Source organism: Lytechinus variegatus, chromosome 4 (assembly GCF_018143015.1).
Source record: "Lytechinus variegatus isolate NC3 chromosome 4, Lvar_3.0, whole genome shotgun sequence".
In the NCBI taxonomy this organism is placed as follows: domain Eukaryota; kingdom Metazoa; phylum Echinodermata; class Echinoidea; order Temnopleuroida; family Toxopneustidae; genus Lytechinus; species Lytechinus variegatus.
Window position 1 is genome coordinate 16,802,350 of NC_054743.1, and position 22,025 is coordinate 16,824,374.

The following is a 22,025-nucleotide window of genomic DNA, read 5'->3' on the forward strand; positions in this document are numbered from 1 at the left end:
ATGTCTAGGACATGCTTGCTTATTAAATAAACCAGTAATGTGTAGGATATACCTAAATAGCTTTGCCTATAAATCAGTAATTTTCAATGCCTAAGACATAGATAATTTTGCCTGTTCAATGTCTAAGACATACATAGCTTTGCCTGATAAACCTCTTATTTACAATGTCTAGGACATACAAGGTTTTGCCTGATAACATGTTAATGTATTAGACATACGTAGTTTTGCCTGATAATACTTTGCAATGCGCAGATCAAACATTGTTTGTGTATGATATACCTCTGCCACATAGTACACATACGGAGTTTTGCCTGCTGGATTGAAACATGCGTGTTTTTACCTGATCATAAACTTGGAGTGTAATCGTCGATTTAATCAGGTAAACTGTTTTAGCGTTGGGTTTACACCCCTGAAAGTAGCGATTCTTGAAGGTCGTTTATAACTTTTCCAATGTGTCATGGGAAAAAGCTGTAAATACTAAAGTTACCAAGGTATACCTAACTTGACATCGCGATACCATATTGAAGTAGTGAAATTCCAAGTTTCTCAAGGAAAAAATGTGAAAGAAGGGACTGAATGTGGCAACCACACGCTCCATGCAGCATGTTTAAATGGTAGCAGAGATATGGTAGAACTCTTACTTTTTAACAATGCAGATGCAAACCAAGAAGATCATGATAGATGGACGACAGTTGAAACGGCTACACAGGAAGGCCACTTAATCGTAATCAAATATCTTTCAGTGGGTTGTGGGCACACGAACATGATGAAAGATATGGATGGTATAACTTTGGTACATGCCTCCCAAAACACAGATCATTCTTCTTCACGAATTCAGGGAACGTTGTGTATTGATGACTGTTTTCAAATTGCGACACGACAACAACAACATGAAGGCCGTCGGAATGCAATATCTGCAGCATTAGTGAAGGCATCCTTTGTGGACCCCGAGACGCAGCCATCTACAACACATACAGAACAATCTAAGCCCGATATGCATAATATTCATCACAAGAATGAATCCTTCCAAGCTGACATTGAAAACGAAGGTTGTGCCGAACTTTCGTTGAAGACTCATTTGACAGAGATGCATTATGATGAAGATGACGACAATGGTGAATCTAGTCCTGTTTTTAGTGCCCATCCAAAATCTCCGAACGAATCTATCCAAACCAATACTGAGGGTCTTCTTAATACACCTGGACCTCAGACATGGCAATACAACAGATTTGGTCCACCATGTCTTCTGTGGACCCTCAATACCGTTCTGATCAGTGCCGAGCTTTCAGATCTAAAGTCGCCATGGCCTCCCTTTACTGAACAGATCGGACACACAAGGGTGAGTTAATTTCGTTTTCTAGTGTAATGAAGAAAAATTCTATTATCACACTACTGGAAAATAAAATAAACATGAATGTCAGAATGAATTATTAAAAAAAAATCATTTTGGTGTCAATCAGAATATGTTGTAATAAATGCGAAAAGTCCTGACAATCAGTTGTAACACAGCTGGCATTATATCGTAGTCTGTTCAAGACCCTTCCGCATATGGTTGTACTTTCGATTCACGATAACGAGCAATTCAACTTTAACATAGTTTTAGCTGATAAATCAGTAATGCGCTGTGTGTAGGATAGGCGTGATGATGACATACATTATGGCGCTCGGTAAAACAGTAATATGCAATGTCTAGGACATGCTTAATAAACCAGTAATGTTTAGGATATACCTAATTAGCTTTGCCTATAAATCAGTAATTTTCAATGCCTAAGACATAGATAATTTTGCCTGTTCAATGTCTAAGACATACATAGCTTTGCCTGAAAAACCTCTTATTTACAATGTCTAGGACATACAAGGTTTTGCCTGATAACATATTAATGTATTAGACATACGTAGTTTGCCTGATAATACTTTGCAATGCGCAGATCAAACGTAATTTGTGTATGATATACCTCTGCTACATAGTGCACATACGGAGTTTTGCCTGATAGATTGAAACATGCGTGTTTTTACCTGATTTTTATGTTTTTATATTATATGAATAAGTTGCCTTAAACATTTGACGGTATTTCACAACGAACCGAAGTATAAATAAATATAATACAAGAATATCTGACAAACTATATATTTTTTTACCGTCATAATTTCTCAAGAACAGTCATGAGTTATAGTGAACCACTCGTATTGAACAATTTGCCCCCTGAAATGAAACAATGTCCTTCTTTAAACTCGTTCAAAAGAAAATGTAAATTTCACCTGTTAAATAATTGTAATTCTCATTGAATAAGCTTGTCAGTTATGTTTTTGTCTTTGTTTTGTTTTATTTATTGTCTTTTTTTAACTTCTTTATTTTTGCTTTTAATTTGATGTTCTTTTTTCTACTAGTATACTAATTTGGATTGATCTTGAGATCTTTGTTTTTCAATCTAAAAAGTTGATTGGAAGATCCTGTATTATTTTTTTATCAGTTATGAATGTAAAAAGGGAGTAGCCTAGATAGGCCAATGGTTTGGTTAATCCCTCACATCCCATTCATATACTTTATATTTTATGTTTTGTATTCAGTTGTCAACTTTGTCTAAATAATGTACAACTGTCAATGTTGTGTTTACTCAATTAGATTAACTCACTTTTATTTTGTACCCTGTTTTAAGAGATGTGAAATAAATGAATTTGAATTTGAATCTAATTCATCCCAAAATGTACGAAACATATTATGCACCGGAACAGTTTATTGATCTTTCAACTGATCATTTTGATTTACCTGCGCCCAATCAATACTCTTTATGGGGTCTTTAGATTGAGTTTTACACTTTCCATAACTTATTTGACATTTACATGATACAATACGATGATCAGACCCAATCCTTTCAAAGGACCGGTATGCTCTACTATTCCTTACTAAATTAATCAACCTCCTTCTGACTAGGATATAATCGATTTGAGCAAGCTGACCATCATTTTGGCCGCTTGTGGGTCGATAGCCTACCATTCCGGTGTTAGAATCTAATACATGCATATATTAGTAGCAAGGAGATTATGTTGCTCCATACAATCTTTGAGGAGCGTACATTGGGTTTTTTATGAAAAAATACAGTGAACAACTTTGGCCCAAAGATGTTGATTAAGATCACCACATTTCAAAGAGTATATAGCGGCAGTAATGCTTACTTTCAAATTTCAGAGATAGAACCTGTTTATCAGACTTTTGAATCGTTTGAAGCCTTTTAATCTTATTGAGGTTTCATGGTTGCCATCCTAATACTTTCTTTACTATTTTTTCGACATAGGGTTTTGCTTGATCATCCAGGAATTTGCAATGTATAAAACATACGTAGTTTTGCCTGATAAGTTGGAACACACAAAGTTTTACCTGATCAAAAGTCTTGTCGTCGGTTTGATTAGGCCAAACAAGTATGGTAAAAATGTAGAGAATTTACAAGATTAAATGAGGAAAATCAAAGAGCTTTGGTCATAATTCATTTACACTGTTCGTTCGGACACACTCCTCGAATTGAAGGAATATTGTGTATTGATATATGATAGTATTTTATTTATCAAAGAAAATGAAATTCATTAAACTTTAAAAAATGATTTTCAACTGAATAAAATGTATGAAGTTTTATTGGATAATTTTCAATGTTCTATTCTATATAGTGCATACAGTGGACATCAGTTGTCCCATAAATGACTGCTTTGCTCACTTTATGTATTCATGTATCCAGTTAGTGGCTCCTGGTACCTGTCCGCATGCTTGAGCACCCACCCTACACGTAGATTGCATTGTTCCACTGTGGTGACACTTTGTCTCACTCAGGGTTGGTGTTGTGTTGTGGGTGCTCAAGCATGCAGACAGGGTATATATATTTATGTATATTTATTTTATTTATATATTTATACTACATGTATGTGTTATTTTGATGTATTCATAGTTTGTGAAATATTATTTTTTTGTTTTAATGCACCTTTTGTTAAGAAGTGTCCGAGGACAATTTTTGTGTTTTCAAACATGACAATAAGATGAATTGAATTGAAATTGAATTGGATATTACATACATGACGCAATCTTGATAAGCTTTCACTTTATTCATGGCATGTTGTGGTAGGTCCATGTTCATAGTCACAAGCATGACTGTTTTGCATACCGAGTCTAATTGCTTTGAATATATCCTATATCATAATCTTATTTTATTTATCCTTTCTTCAGGAATTTTCAATTCTGATTGTCACAAGAAAGGATTGTTACGTTGAAGGAGCTTCATTAAAGTCAAACAGGTATGTCCTACTCATTACGGTAGTATCATAGTCGAATTAATAATACAACCCACATGGGCTGTGCAAACTGTTTTACCCTCTATTTAGAAGTGAGGTAATCCACACGGCACCTCTTTGTAGATTAAGAATAATTTATGAAAAAAAGGTTTGTTACATATTTTGTCAGGGTATGAGACTTATAATGGGATAAGTTATTAAAGCAATGACAGAACACTCTAACAAAATTCCATCCGGTCTACCCAGTCAACTTGTTTAGCTTTCGAATGGTCTACATTTCTCTTATTAATACATTTATATTTCAGCATCTTGGTATCAAAACCTTCTCCAGTCGCTCATCAAGACGTCTACAGCAAACAATATTTCTCCCACGCAACAGCATTGTCTACAAAAATCGTAAGGAAAATATATTTACTTATTTATTATCAATTCGCAATTACAATATACAACAAATTTCAACAAAATATGAATATTAAGCAGAGCCGTAGAAGGGTACATGTAGCTTAGCTGCCTGGGTATGGGAAAAAGCTAACTTGATAACTGTGACCCGAGGGTCATCCTCCCCGACCAAGCTACATGTACCTAGAATTGGTCTGTAATAATAATAATTGATAGAACATTAAAAGGAAGATAAATACACAGATAAACAACTAATTGATCTAAAGCAGCGAAAATAAATATAGACATGACTGATATTGTGAGTTGTTTAAATTGGTGGTATATTTTGGTAAGATATTAATTTATATTTAAATACAAATGCAATTATGAAAAAAGTAACTCATTTTTATCTCATCAGAACAAATGTAGGCCCTATGATTAAGCAGACCGAAACCTAGAATTTGAAATCGATAAAATAGTGAAGATAATGTACCGAAAATATTGTGTGTAATTAACTGGTATCGATAAAATCAATATTCATGATATTCTGACACGTTTTGAATATATTTTTTTTTTCTCTTGTCTTGGCTGAAGTTTTTGTACTAATATTTTTTATCGTTTTTTTTCAGGGTTGTGAAACTGAAAAACATATATTCATGTTTCTTGCAAACAACTGCAATTTCCACATTTGATAAAGAAAAACTGTTTAAGCGAGCATTCTAACCATACCTTTTCTATTTCATTACCTTCTTCCCTAGTCGGAACACCGAAACGCATCGACTGGTCTGCCCCCTACAATTCTCTTATTCTTACAAACCTTCCTGCAGATGATTTTAGTACTATCCATCCTCCTTGCAGGATTTCCAGTTAATGTAAGGGCAGCCGGCATCACCGAAGAGATAACCCTGCAAGCAGGTAGTCGCGGTGTAGTCCCATTTCATTTACCATCGTCCCAAAATAACACATTCCAGGGTTTTCCATATTACGTTTTTCGATTTGAATCGCAGGATCGTCCATTCTGCATTAATGGGGAACGTGATGTCGAAGGCTTTAAAAGTCAGGACCAGTTATCAAGATTCAATACCAGTGTCATAGACTCAGACACATCTCCTTATGTCAATTTGATTATTGACAACGTTGAGACTCTTGACCAGGATGTGTATATATTCAAGGCAATCTTCTTCCGTAGTCTTGAGCACGTTCAGTATGAAACTGTTAAGAAGAACATTGTCGTGCAAATACCACATGGACCTGCGAAATGCTTCATTACTGTGAGTGGTGATGATGAATTTCCATATGAGGTGCACTGTAGAGCATCTTCTGGTAGTGCGGAAACTTCACTATCATGTTACCACAATGGTCAAAAGTTACATTCCAGGAACAGTATTGCGGACGATGGTCAAGAAACCAGAGGAATATTCTTCCTTCCGTTTGACACCCGATTTGCTTGCTGTTCACATGTAGCTTCGTCATTTATTAGTGCTGCAACATGCAGTGACTTTGAGTGGCCACCTCGCAAGCATTTCGCAGATACTACAACACGTATCGCTAGTACTCGACATAAATCTGTAAATATCACCAGCCTGACCAGCGACAGTCCTCTCAATTTTGCAACCAGCACCACTACCATGACTACCCAGATGAAATACTCCACTGATTCTGCAGCTCGAAGGCCATTCATTTACCCATCTCTTTTGTATTTGTCATTATGGTCATACCTGTCCATGCATGTTCTAAGCGCTGTATACTAGAACATAGAATCTTATACGAAACTACACTTCCGAAATCGTTCCCAAAATATAATTCTGTCATGATGTGTGAATGCCATTTCAAAATATAATGCCAGGGGGAGGGGAATGATAAACAGTGTAACAAGTCGATTTGGTATAGCCTATTATATTATTCAATATCAATCCTTCTTGCTCATAATCCCTTTTTAGCGTTCGTGGTCTAAAAATGCTTGAAATCTATACAATAGTAATGGCAATTTCTTACAATGAGGAATAAACAGTTTCATATACATGCAGTTTCATTCCATTACCAAATTCTGTTTATGTATTAAATGGGTACCTATATTTGAGCACAGAAACACCTTGTAGTGAAAAATGATATATTGAGGGGTATCGTTATTTCAGAGAGGATAAATCAAGCATCATTCTTAAGTAAAAAAAAATCATGATTATATTATTGATAGCAATTTCGATGACCATGGAAAATGTTTGCTTCTGCAATTACATTTGACACGTGTTTTACTTACAGACGTTATGTTGGTTGCCTTTAAAAAATTCAATAATGGGAAAGGAGTGTTTATCTTTTGTAGGCACAATTTCTTGGAATGAGCTACCAATCAAAATCAGAAAGAAACGACATCTATTGGAAAAATAAATCTTTGTTATCGGTATTTTTGTTATCACCTAGATATCTTTTATATGTAAATACTGCTAGTCCTTGTTTGTTATGTAGTCATTGTTTATAATGTATATTACAGAGTATATTTACTCACGATTGTTCATTCTTAACTAACAGGTTATGAAACATGTTTCTATATACATGACATTGTATCTCAACTAGAAGGGGTCAGACTTGCTTTTCTTTGAATTTATAACTGATTGGCGGTAAACTTGTAAATTTGTGTTAATATTAGATAGCCAAGACAGATAGCCAAGCGCGATTGGTCAATTGCGCGTCACGTGATATGATCGAAATCCGTGTATTTTCCCAGCCGGTCCGCGCGTTCCGTTTTACACCCTGGTGAAGGCAATCTCCATAAAAATAGCTATAAAGCGACTAGTGAAAGTCTACACACGTCGCTGGATAGATATGCAATTCATAACAGTACAACTGCACCGCAATCAATCTGCACAGCCACTGCGATAGCACAGAGTTCCATTTCATGTACAGAAAGCAGTCATATGAAAATCCGAACATATTTTGCAGTGGCGTTTTATCCCGATATGCCTACACAAGGAGGTGAAAAATCCAAAATTCGGGCAATTGATATCCTAAATTAATTTAGTAAGCAGTATAATAATGTTAAGACAAGAATAATAACAATATATTACAAAACGAACCTACATCATGTAGAAGTCCATAGTGTTTCAAAATGATTCTATGAATTAAAATGTAGGCCTTCTACTATACCACTTCTGCTACTACTACTACTACTACTACTTCTACTATACTACTACTACTACTATACTACTACTATTACTACTACTACTTTTATTAATATTGTTCATAACAATGATGCTGATAATAATGATAATAATAATAATTACAATAATAAATGATAGTGATAATAAAAATAGTAATCATGATAATATTGACAACCGAACTAAGTATTTAATAATCATATAAGAATGATGCCAATGATAATAAAGTACTGAACTATACCACTACAAAACAAAGTAAAAACTACTTTGTAGCAATTTATAATCAACAAAATCATCAAAAGCAGTTTGTTTCCCCTTAAACGGAAAGTTTTAATGAATAGAGTACTGTAATATTCACAGAGCAAAATGCTGAAAATTTTCTCAAAATCAGAGTAACGAAGTTCTAGCATAGCTGCTGTTGCGATAATGAGAACTGGTAACAGATCGATGGACAGACAAATGGTGCACAAACAGACGGAAAATATGATGCTCCTAGTAACTTAATTCACTGTGGTAATGGCAAGGATATTGAATATAGTATTGCCAAGAAAAATGATAAACTTACAAGCCATTTTCGGAAATGGAGATTTAAGTTGTAATATATTCTATCATCAATTTTTGTAACTGAAAAAAAAATATTAATATGCGTTCTGAGGAGGAATTTTGTTAATTTTGTTAATAATAGGTGGATCACCTAATTTTAATCCATCTGTTATCACTTTCTTGCCTTTACTATACTATAGGGGATTAAGAATACATATAGAAGAGACAAAGTGACTGTTTTTACTACATGTTTATCAAGAATTATGTGTTGATAAGCTCTTCTTTTTCTAATGTATTAAATAATGTGTATGCTGCCTTTTTTCTTCTCTTATTTATTTATTTTGTTTTATTTTAAATTACTTTTATTGATTATATGTGATTTGTTATACAAAATTATGAAGACCCAATAAAACTTTTTTTTTAATTCAGTGGTAAAAGATCCAATTACTGTTATTGCATTAACATTTAGGATAAGACAGACAGACCTGATAAACATGGTTTATCAGGTGTTCCTGATAAAAAGCACTGCTTTTAGCGGATATCTCAATTTTCTCAGAATTTTTTTGATAATAGTTATGATATTTTGCTTATATATTTTGCTTATATCCTGTTTTTCTTTCATCTAAAGATAAACAAAGGTCTATTTTACATCCTACCCCATCGTACTCATATAAGAATGCAATGTCATGCCAACAACGGTTGCAGAATGTTATTCTTCTTCCATGACAGTCAGAGGGCAAACTTCCTTACCAGCAATTCGGCAAAGGCAAATTAACATTCGTGTTGAACCAAACCTTGGTTGAACATGCATTTTGCACATGTTCTGCAAGTAGCTTCGGTGCGGACTTTTACATCTCGCGCCCAGTTGATAATGTACACAAACGTAGACTCTTCACTAGTCGCTTTTTAGCTAGTTTTGCGGAGATTGCCTTCGCCAGGGTGTAAAACGGAAACGCGCACCCGGTCCACCTTCGATGAATATAATGACCAACCGGTCCGTGAATATATTTTTCTACGTGTATGGCGCCCTCTTGTGTATTAGATGTTACCAACTACACGGAAATGAAAATGTGTGGGACTGAAGTATCTGGGCTGGACTCTTACTTAGATGTAGGGCTCGGCCTAAAACAAATTTGATTTGATTAGAAAAGGGCCATTCACTGCATTAGAGTAGTAGTAGACTAAAGTTACATCTAGATCTATACCAGTTCCATCAATCACTGTGACTATCGTAAACAACAGACTGCACACATCGTTAGGCCATTTTTATCTTCATCATTAAAGGCTATCTAATACAACAGATAATGACTGATGGGATGTGTAAAAAAAAACATTCTTTGGCCCGCCTAAAGGATTTTAATTTCAATTTTTTGTTACATTGTAGGTATCGTATACAGAGGCAACCACCTGAAGTGATCTATATTCTTGAAATAATAAATTTAGAATTCTTTATTACCGCCATTTTGTACGATGTACATGTACTTAATTGATTATTTTTATAGTGCTAATAATATTGTACATATATGTACATGAAGGAATACAGAAAATATATACTCCCGGATATACATATCTTTATGCATATCTTGTCAATATTAAAATCAAGCTGCGGAATGTACTTCATTCTGACGATTATTTCAGCTCCTGATTCATTTCATTCTCGCTATATCATGTATATTGTTTTCTAATAGAATCCTCCTTTTCTGTTCCCTACATATCGCTCTCACACTAGAAATACAGAAGTCACTTATCTACTCTTTCATTATTGGTCTCATGTATCTAAAAAAAATGACAAACGACCCCTTTCACGTCAGAATAACTAGAACAACTCGAACAATCGATGCATAAATTATGTCGCCATCTCGATCAGTAGATGGCACTTTAAAGCCTCTCTGCAGCATAGATGTCGAATAAGTGTAGATATTTCTATTACCATATAGCGTATCTTAAAGTTTAGGGAATGTATAGAGCAAGAACATTAACTTTTCTGGGTTTCATATTTGCAGTATATGAAATCTACTTTTTATTTCATTCATATAGGTTGTTCATAATGCCTATGAGTTTGTTTAGTTCATTAATAACTAAAAAAAATACATTATGCACTTGGCTTTACATCATACATATTTGCTATTTAGATATTTTTTTACGCTATTATCAAATAAGGATTTGGTTTACTATTAGTCTGTAGACATTTGTAATTATCCTGGATGTAGTTATTGGAAGATATATGAGAAAAGTGTTTTAGTATTTGTTTATTCATTAAGCTTTTTTACAAAGACGTAATTATCATAATTATTCTGAGTAATAAATGAATTATTTTTTATGTGCATTCAAAGTGATTCTCAAAACAATAGTATAAAACTAGATTATCTTTAATACAAAAATATGCATACAAATATGAGCTAGTGTTGCGTTTTTTTATTTGCAAGTATAAAGTACTCATATAATGCTTTGTATATAAACAGACTATTTCATTACAAAATCGTTCAATCACATTAAGTAACATGTATATAGCATTTTATGACTACTTTGTATTCAGTGTTTTACAATCATGAAACTATCTGTTCTCATAATTTCATATGCTACGATTTATAAAGACATGATTATATACAGTGTAATCCTAATTTACATATATTGTTATTTAATACAAAATAATAATTTATTGATCATGTTGATAAGTGGACTCTGCATATATCAATCCTAGACTTTTTTATCCATTTTTAACTATTTGAAGTGGTGATCTAATAAGAATAACAATATGGGACTTGCATTGGGTTAAAATGAACTACAAAAAAAGATCATTTGAAAAAAAAAATATAATTTATAAATTAAATACCATTAATGAAAATCATACTGAGTGCGTTCTCTTTATTGAAGTTCATTTGAAAATTTTAAGGACTGTTTGAAAAAAATAATTAAGAGCAGAAATATCTTACTAATCGAGCGTAAGCACGAACTGGAAATGTTTTATATTCAAACCCTAAAGGGGGCAATCACTTTAGTAGTAATGAAAAAGAAGCATAATTTGACCACATTATACAACAATAACTCGGAATGCGAGGAAATATTTTGTGTGTACATTGAATTGAAAAGGGATGCTTTAGTACAAAATGATTATATATCTTCATTCAACAGACAATGCGAACGAAAGAAATGATGAACTCATAAGCCCTAAGTGAATCATGTATTTTAAAGTAATGAAAAAATATTATTTTTAATATAATATAATATTATAATATGACATAATATATATATATATACCCCCCCCCCCCTCTTCCCTCCTCCCCGTAACAAAATGTTGGGGGAACTTTTTTATGTTTATTTGGGGGTACGGAGCGACCTAAGTTCATTTTATGGTGAAGACCTATTTTTTTTGGGGGGGGGCGGGGTTATCAACATTTATTTGAGCTTAACCCCCCTCCCCCTCAAAAATCCTGCGTACGCCACTACTGACAACACCGATTGGGAAGAAAGCTTTAAAATAAAGGGAAATTTCTTATCGTCTTCAGTAGAATACACTTGTAATCACCCGGAAAAAATAGATATAGGAATGGAAAAAAAGGGAAAGGTGATCAAGTAATTAACAAAAAAGAAAAAAAAATGCTTTCAAGACTTTTTGTAACTTGATATATTCAAATGGCCAGTACTCTACTTCCACGGAAACTAAAAGTTCTGATTCCTTAAATGTATTGCAACATTGAAAATGATATTCTTGTCATAACATAATAAAATGTATTATGAGGGGAAGGGGGTTTAGGGGTTTTACCCCCCCCCCCCCCCTGCGTCTAGCTCCCAAAGAAAAAAATAATGACCAACAATATCTTGCCAACCCAGTTTCCCTTCATCCCTTCCTTTTGTAGTTAACCTTTTCTATTGGGGGCTGTAAACCTCTTTTTTTCGCTTGTCAAAGTTCTCGGTAACAAAATTACCTTCATGATATAGTGACGTGATTTGGGGCTTGTCAAATTTCTCGGTGACACTAGCTAGGTAGATCCGCCCCTAATCGATACTCTCCTCTAATCATTGTTCACATATAATTCCCCCATAGTAAGAAAAAAAAAGTTGCAAAAGCGATTTTGAGAAAATAACCGTTGAGTGGATTCTACCATATGTATATATTTTGATCGAATATAAATAACATGCTTCATTAATAACCCATGCTAATCGGTGTGCTTCTTCAGATTTCAATAGTCAATTTGTAAACTTTGATTTTTCTTATTTATATCGTCAGACGGAAAATAAAAATCCGGACTTTCAGAGCTTGAGTGGGATGCTGTTGTGCTCTCGTATACTGACCCTTCCATTCCCCCTTGTCTATCTTCACATTCTCTTTGAAGATGTCCCAGTGTCCCTTTCGAGAGCCATCCTCGTTCCTCTTCTTCTATGTAACTTTCAACGCTCCAAGGCTTGTTGCCTGTGACAAACCGCCTTACGTTCGATTTGTTGTCGATTTGTTTTGGTCTGTCTAAATCGGCATCTGGGATTTCGTAGAAAGGAACTACATTTTGCCCGACGGAAGATAACTCCTCAACATTTGAATGGCTGTCTTTGAGATTATTTAACCCAACTCCATTGCTCGGCGTCTGTGTTTCCATTCTTCTCCATACCGCTCTCCGCATTGAAATGACAAGCAAGGTTAGGATGAACAGCCCACATCCTACCGAAACGGAAACTGATATCAAGATTTCTTGCGGTGAATGTTTGATAGATGTTGACTGGTCTCCCGGAAGAACACCTGCAAATGTGCATGCCACTAGCTGTTTAAAATATAAACCATGTGATGTTTGTGGTTTGATATTACATGCAATAATGTTTCGAATTTTGGTTTTAATAATATCGTAAACAAGAAGATGACTGTTACCCTCAGGTGATATGATAAGATCATGCGTTCCTCTGTTTTCAGCAACGAAACGACCATCCAAGTACCACTGAAATGTAACTTCATCTATGATACTGTGGATTTCGACTTCACACTTAAATGCATCTAATGTCTCGTCATAGTAAAGGAATGGGAATCCATCCTTTATCGTATCTGGCAAATAGGTAGAATTCGATTTGCAGACTTCCAGGTGTTGATTTGCAGCGTACCTCACGTTTAAAATTGAGCAGTTCTGCGAAGTTGCTATCTCGTTCGCTGCCTTGCAGGTAATGTTCAGGGTTTCTTCTTTTTCTATTTTCTCCAGAGAAATGGTCATGTTGCGTGAATCAGATTTGCAATGGGAGAATATTTCTTCAGGATGGCATGACCAATTATACATGTATTCATCGGGATATCCTGTAGCAAGGCATTGGAATGTCAATTCAGAAACCAAAGGCCATGTTATCTCAGCTTGATATGGAATGACCTCTACGATGGGAGCATGAAGAACAGTGTATGGTCCAAGAGAACAACTCACTTGCTGTCCAGCAAACGCTTCGCTCTCGGCAACACAGATCAAGGATTTCTTGTGAAGCCATGGAGTAGCAGTTATGTTGCCAATCAACAGTGATCCTGTTTGGGTAAAGCCAGTAGAAGACACATCAAATGAATGTACCCATTTCAATATAGCTTGCGGGTTGCTTTGGGTACCTTGGCAAGCGATGGTAACTTGGTCATATTCTTGAACAATGAATCCAGAAGATCCCCTGCAAACTAACTCATTGTCTTTGATGAAGTACAGCACATTTAGCGTGGCAAATTCGGATGAATAATGAACTGGGGTACGACCAGGTATTGTTAACAGTATCCAGCATCTGTATAACTTATTCATGTCTCTTCCAACATGATGAATAGTCAAATTCGACGATACTGTCTGGGTATATGTGTCAGACGTAGTTGAAAAATCGTATTGGTCACTGCGTGGAATCGGTTCTGTATGAGCATTTTCCCAAAAGGAACTCGCATCCAAGAAAGAAAAGTTTGCTATCAGGGCGCAACTTAATGATGCGGGCTCACCCTCCCTCACACTCACATCAGCAGGCTGGGTAACAAACTGTACATCTTGGAGACAAGTGGACGGCTGAAGGATAGCTTGGAGAATGAAGAGGAAGAGGAGCCTCTCTGCAAAGAGAAAGCCTTGAGATGTCCGATTCATATTGCTATGTTTCGACGGAGCACTGTTACAGAGATCACCATTACTGCTGATATCACGAATGTAAATGATTATTGGATGACTGTGATTGATAATAAAGACGAAAGAATGGTGGATAGAATCGTGATATGAGTAAAGGAAGTGTCAATTGAGAAGAATAATGACTAGAAGATTTTGTTTCGAAGCGGGAATTTACATTTGCACACCCATCAATAACCACTGAAGTGTTTTGGTAGAGACTGAAGTGTCGAATACTGTCAGAAGTTTGAATAAGTGTTTCGAATAATCATGGATTATTTATTGGCCCTTCATATAAAGTATTAGAGGGGAGGGGTGATTATGCATGGACTTGAAACCATCGAAGGTTATTGTTTACCACAAGCAATTTTAAAGATCGAAAAACAAAGAGTAGCAAATGAAAACTATTTTGCTGAATTTGTACATTATTTATTACAAATACCAAACAGATTTTTCAGTCAAGACAAGAATTTGCAAGAGAAATTGCTTGACTTCGTACATTATGTGGAACCAATTGATACAGTGCTCAACGAGCAAGAACGAGATACCATGAGAATCCATATCAATCATGGTGATAGCTGTCTCTTATTGTAATACCGACATACTATACTAAAACACCCATTTAGTTCCAATAACATCAAACTTCACTTGCCATTGTTTAATTTGCATTGCATAACAGACAAACAGATAAATTTAGATGAGGCAACAAGTATTTAATTTGATTAAAGTTATAATCATGTGAGACACAATATACTATAGGCCCATGAATCACATTTCATTACAATCGCATTACAAAACAACAAATAGGGATTGTTTTAATAGTCCCTTGGAATACTGAAATAATCAACTTACATAGTTCAAGTGATTTTGATTACATTTTTTTCCAAAATAATTATTGCATTTTCCAGATGCTTTGATACTTCAAAATCGTAAGTACAATGTGTGATATTTATTTTGTTCAAGAATTTCAGTTGTAAAACTCTTATTACCCACAGTTATATTGTAAGAACTAATCCGCTGCTTTCTTAGATGAAAGAAAATGTTCTGGGTGACCAAGTTGGTGATGATCATCTCATCATCTCGTGGCCGAGAGCCCCTGATTAGATTCTCGATATCATCGATGACGGCAAGGGACAAGACTTCATTCTTTTCGACACATCCTTTATTCTACTACATGTAGGTACCCTAAATTATTGTTTATTACTCTGAGGTGATTCATCACTTGCTTGCTTAGGGCATTATTAGCAACATTCCGTTTGAAATAGTTAGGTAGACAATTTCGGTAACATAAAATAATGTGCTCAAATTACATATCCATAGATATGTTTTCCTACAAACTATTCAACTTGAATTTCGAAGTTAGTCATGTTACGAACATTAAGCGAACGACTTTTTTATACAATTTCAACAGAATTTCTTAAGAAGGCGTACGAATCCATCGTTTGCGGCAAGTAAGTCCGTAGTTTGGCCGGTTGTCTTGTCCAAGTTTTTTAACGTCGTATAAAACCTCTCTTCTCAAGGCGGTCGTACATTCGTATGAACGTCGCAACAACATCATAAGAACCATGCCGGATTTGTAGGGTCGAGAGAAAATTCTAGGAGCATTTCACAATTTCTGCAACTGTTGGGTTATAGAACGGGTAAAGCCAAGTTCGAATCTTCACTCTGTTAACGGTGTTCGACGAAGAAGCATCTCCCGTTGAAAAAAACATGGGATCAAAGTGGAAGTTTGCCAAAGGGAAGAGAGTGAATAGGAAGAACAGAAAGGAGGGAGATAATGACAGGACACGGCAGCGTCTTCTTTGAAAACCCGACAAAATACACAAATATTCACAAATATAACCCAATATTCGAAGAATCTACTCACAAATGGCTGAGGAGCTTTGAGAGTTACACACAGTGGCGTAACTACGGGGGGGGGTGGTGGGAACGTGCCCCCCCCAATCGGCTGGATAAAAAATGGGGGAAAGGAGGAAAAGAAGGAGAAAGAAAGAGAAACAAAGTGGGGAAGAAGAAATTATTGTATTTTTTATATTATTTTATATATATTACATCATATTACATGATTACAAGAAAATTGTGTTTTTTTTTCATAAATTTGTGAAACATAGTTGGCTAAGGGCGTATATAGAGGGATAATGTGTTCATCATTTCTGGTGCTCGCATTGCTGAGTAATGAGATATATATATATATATATATATATATATATATATATATATATACATAAATCCTGTTGTATTAAAACATCCCGTTTTCAAGTAAATATACACCAAATATAGTTCCTCGTACTTCGAGTATTTATTGTTTTATGTAGTGACATATACTTTTTAATGACTATTTCATGATTGCGCTTTTTAAGGTCTGAATATCAAACATTTCCTGTCCGTGCTTGTGTTCGCATTAGTGGACTGGTGAGATGTCTGCTCTTCATATAATTTTTTTTTTTACAAAAAATTGCTTATATCTTTTTTTTAGGTCTGAATAGCAAAATTTGTCAGCTCGCGCTTTGCGCTCGCATTTTTTGATAAGTGAGATACATGTCCGTTTAATGGCACCGTCCTTAAATTTCTCTATAGGTCAGTTACCTGGCAATTGAGCGCGATTCGCGCGCCCACTAAATAAGTGACTCAACATATTTGCTGGTGCCCCCCCCCCCAATGCCATGACCCACGGTACGCCACTGGTTACACATACGACCATCTTGCCACAACAGAAATCGTAGGATGGCCGTATGTGAGCTGGATAATATAAAATAATTTAAGGCATTCTTAAACGAAACGTTCTAATTCTTTGGATAATTCATTGTATAATGGAAAAAAATCTCAAGAAGTTGGAATTTGTTTTTGAGAATTAAAAGAAATTCATATAATTTGTAATGAAAATCTAGGCCCCATCAACTAATTTCTATGAACTTCCGAACTTGTGAGATTCGTAAAAACGCATTATCCGTAAGAACTTTTGTGGGCAGTTGATGAAGGAGTTCAAGAAAAGGTCTGCTCGATCTCTAAACCTTTGTTCCCTTCTCATACGGGTCTACAGATAAGCGGATCTTCCATGAATTATATTATCATCATCAAAAACATATTCTCCTTTATTTCGTTATGATTTTATTTTCCATACTTAATATTGCTTTTATCATTATCATCATTATCAAACACTAATTGCCATCAGCAAATGTCATCATCATTATCCTCGTAACATTGGTATCGGAAAAAAAAACCCGTCCAATGATGTGTCAGTCTGCAGGGGGCTGTTATATGAACGTCCTCTGTATAGTATCTCTTCGAGAAAAAAAAGAAACTAGAAATGTAATTCCAACTACAGTATATAGTTCTTTTCATACGGATATCATGACAAGGCAGGATTAGTGGATCAGTTTCATGTAAGGTTTTACATAGCGAGGTTCAATCTTGCTAAGCAATCATGTTTTATGAATAATTTCACAACACCTTCTTTTTTCTCAGTTTTGAATTGTTAGTTTTGATAAATCTGTTTTGATCTCAATGGTCATCACACTAAAAATCCTAGCTTCAGAAGATCTTCAGCCAACTGGTGTAATAAATGGACTGTAGAGTGGATCCCACTTATTCATTTATCCGTCACCTTTTGAAAATGTTCTTTGAAAATAGGGTAATATGCATAGGCAGATGCATACAAGTTAATGGGCACCCATTCGGAATTTATTTGTGCTGAGAAGGTGTTATAATCAATTGCTATGAAGTCCTTGGTAAGTGGATACTACTAACAAATTTATTACAATTCTACAAAGTGACCTTCATAAAGCGATATGTAAATAAGATACGAATTGAAATTCGTTTCATTCGCGATGTCAGCAGTGATGGCGATCTTTTGGTCTACCTTTCCAAAATACATGTATCCCAAAAGTATCATAGATCTTCGAAATGTTTTGCTCCAGGAAAAATTCGGGCTATCTTTATTTTTCAAATTATCCTGAAGGTGTCTCTTTGTTCAAACAATTATCACTTTGTTACCCAGCCTGTTGGTCTCAGCGTGAAGGAAGGAGATAGTGCGCTATTTAATTGTACGCTGAAATATAAAGACTTATCTTTCTCATCTGTGATATCTTATTGGGAAAATGCTTTTACAGAACCTATCTATCAGAGTAAAATGTATAATATCTATACTATGTCAGAGAGTGATAACAACAGAATTACATCATACCTCACTGTTAATGAAGTTCGTAGAGAAATGAGCAGGTTATACAAATGTTGGATAGTGGTGAAAAACGCGGATGGTTTATCTACCTCTGTTTCATCTGACTATGCAGAGCTCAACGTATTGTACTTTCTAGCAGAAAACGAATTAACTTGTCGAGGACCTTTAAGATCCATACTTGAAGAAAACGACCAGGTAACTATAGAATGTGAAGGTGTAGAAACGAACCCTCCTGTTGTATTGTCTTGGTTGAAACCTCTTTTGGAGTCTTCTTCATTTACCCAAATAGGATCTCTACTTATTAGGAACATTACGGCTGCCTCATGGTTACACGATAAAGTATTGATATGTGTTGCCGAAAGTGAAGTTTTTCCTGAAGACCTAGCTAGCTGTTCCCTTGGTCCATACACGGTAAGACACTCTCCTGTTGTTGAGGTAATTCCACATAAAGCTGAGATGGCATGGCCTTTAGTGACCGAAATGACGTTTGATTGTATTGCGAAAGGGTACCCGAAGGTAAGCAGATACACTTGGTTGTGCCATCCTGAAGGACTATTCACCGATTGTTCTTCTTCCTCACAGAATATTGCACTCAATCTAGACATCATTGACACGGACATGATAGAGGAAACTGTAAACATAATATGCGTGGCTACAAATGATGTGGGATCTTCACAGAGTATATCGGTTATTACTGTAACATACGTAGCAGAAACCTCACTTAATACATGTAATAGGGCTTCAAGTCATTCGCAAATGCTTACCGAGTTTGGATACCCAACCTTGTTATATGATGAGGAGTCAAACACTTTAAAATGCTTGACTGATACCCACATTATTACAGATAAGGTTAAAGTTAGGTGGTACGTTGATGGCTTTCTAATTGACCTCAAACATGCGAAGCCAAACGTGATCATATCTGCTGAGGATGATAGTCCTATACACAATACGATCCAACTAACGAAGCCAGGAGTGGTTGCATGCGTCATTCAACGTTCTTCTCATGAGCATCTATTTGCTTGTAGATTATCAAGTGTCATCGTGGAAGGCCCAGTGATGGCAAGCAAAGTTGACTATGGAAAGGGGACGATGCCCACCAACGTTTCATCCGATATAATTATTCCAGATGAAATTATTGGGAAAACGCTGAAGGCTTTCCCATTCTGGAGTGTAGTGGCTGGATGTTGTATGTTCATCATCATTAATAAATGACTATGCTAGCCTTGAAAAAGTCGTTAGTTTGTCGAACTATCGGAAAACACAGCTCTGATAACATTGTATCGTTGACTCATGATCTTCAGTGTATCCAGTCAAACATCAGTGATTTGAATCCATTCAATGAAGATGAATTCCATTTCTACGAAATTCCCAATGTTGATCCAAAGAGACCAACAGCAATCAAGAACAGTTCTCCAACTTCACACATTTGGCCAGGCAGGAGGCAAACAATTGAAAGCTATCTGGAAGAAGAAGAAGGAGTGGATGGGGAACATGGAGGAGAAGGCGTAAGCATAGTAAGAAGAGAGGGACGAGGGAGATGGATGCCAAGCACTAAAGAAGGAATAAGGGAAGGGAGATTAAACGAAGAAGAAGCTGGAGAAAATGCAGGAAGAAGTTGGGAATTGTGCCAGTCTCTTTCTCAGAGCACAGTTGATTCATGGTCAAGTGCCAATAATGGAGACTCTTCGTTCCTTTCTGACTAAAGGAATGATTCTCCATAACTTTGGTATATTTTTATTTGGAATACATCACCGATAAGTCATACTGTATCAGATGTAATATCCGCTATATTATTCTTTTACTTGCCGAACGAGGAAATGTGATTAAAGTCAAAACGATATGCATATTTTATGTGTGATACCTTTTTAGGATCTTAGGTAATAAAACAACCACGGTATGCAAATGTACAATTGAGTTTGTTACCCAACTTTTACAATGTATTATTGATGTATTATTTTGATACAAACCTCAATATGGAAACCCAAGTCACGAATGTATGCAAATCAACATATTACCTCCTGTATAACCTTCAGCGTATTCGCAAATACTTTGATCAAGAAAGTATGAAACTGTTGGCACATGCTCTCATTACAATGAAGCTAGAGTACTGTAATGGTTTGTTGTTTGGAATGCCTGATAGTCTTATTTCTAAGTTACAAAGAGTCAAAAATTCATGTGCAAGATTTATCTACCGTGTCCCAAAGTTCAGTTCCACTGCACCTCTTCTGAGAGAACTCCACTGGTTGCCCGTAGGTCAAATAATTTCATTCAAAATTCTGTTAATTGTATATAAATCATTAATCGGTCAATTCCCGCATTACATTACAGAATTACTCAAACTTGAAACCCAATCACACAGTCGAAGCCTGCGAAGTTCCACAGATAAATTACTGTTTCAGATCCCTTTTCACAAAACAAACGTCACACTTGGTGATCGTGCTTTAGCACTAGCTGCCCCCAAACTATGGAATTGCCTGTCAATTGATATTAGAAGCTCTCCATCCAGGCCTCTCTTCAAATCAAAATTAAAAACATATCTCTTTAGTTAAGAAAATATGTTGTGTAGACATAAATTTAAAAGACCTCTGAACATGCGCAGCTGAATATATTATTATAAAAGATGCGCTATACAAATTAATTTTTATTGATATTATTATTAATGTGAATTACTATTATCATAAATAATCACTTAAAACATGTAGAATAACAAGGTTAGGAAGATACGTTGGATGTGATGTAGAACCTAGTAGAAACGCAAAAATAGGCCCCTAGTATTGATGTAACAAACTATGGGAGCTTGTAATATACAATCATATTGATAACTAACTATAGCTGAACATATATTCTTTGAGTTAGAAATGATCAATTACTACAAAAGAAAAACTGACCGGAATGGTTGCCAAATTAAAGGTAATATTGTGCTTCGATTTCCGATAGAACTTGAAAATAAGTTCCAGTGAGGAATACTAGCCACCACATTTTTTAGTGTAATAAAGGTAGATGTATAGTGTTCATCTGAAACATGTAGCATTACGAGTGTGATGGGGATCGAGGGTCGTTTGCGGATAATGACGATTCCTTAAAAGTAACTGAAGAAAATAGATAAATATTTGGAGTTAGGAAGTAATAGTAATGCTTCAGGGTAAAGAATAACAAATTCTTTAAATATTTTCTACCCTGAAGCACTCCCTTATTCCAAATTTTCTGAAGTTACTTTTAAGGAATTTTCATTATCCGCAAACGACCCTCGATCCCCGTAAATGCTACATGTTCGGCACACTATGCGATCCGATTGGGTTTTGTTTTAACCAGTCGCGTTTGTCGTTGTTGAATAGAAAAGTTCATGCAAGAGTTATGTCCACGTTTTTTTTCCTCCACAGGGCCACACTGGGCAGTAATTAACAAACATCGTTG

At 35.5% G+C, this 22,025-nt stretch overlaps 1 protein-coding gene across 1 annotated transcript; it reads left to right on the plus strand.

Moving 5' to 3' along the window:
• Nucleotides 1–231: 231 nt before the first annotated feature.
• LOC121412580 lies at nt 232–7,849 on the plus strand. Its single transcript, XM_041605366.1, has 4 exons — nt 232–1,339; nt 4,211–4,278; nt 4,581–4,671; nt 5,412–7,849. Exons 1-4 carry the CDS (start codon nt 626–628, stop codon nt 6,402–6,404), a joined length of 1,866 nt encoding a protein of 621 aa, XP_041461300.1. The 5' UTR covers nt 232–625; the 3' UTR covers nt 6,405–7,849.
• The last annotated feature ends 14,176 nt before the right edge of the window (nt 7,850–22,025 follow it).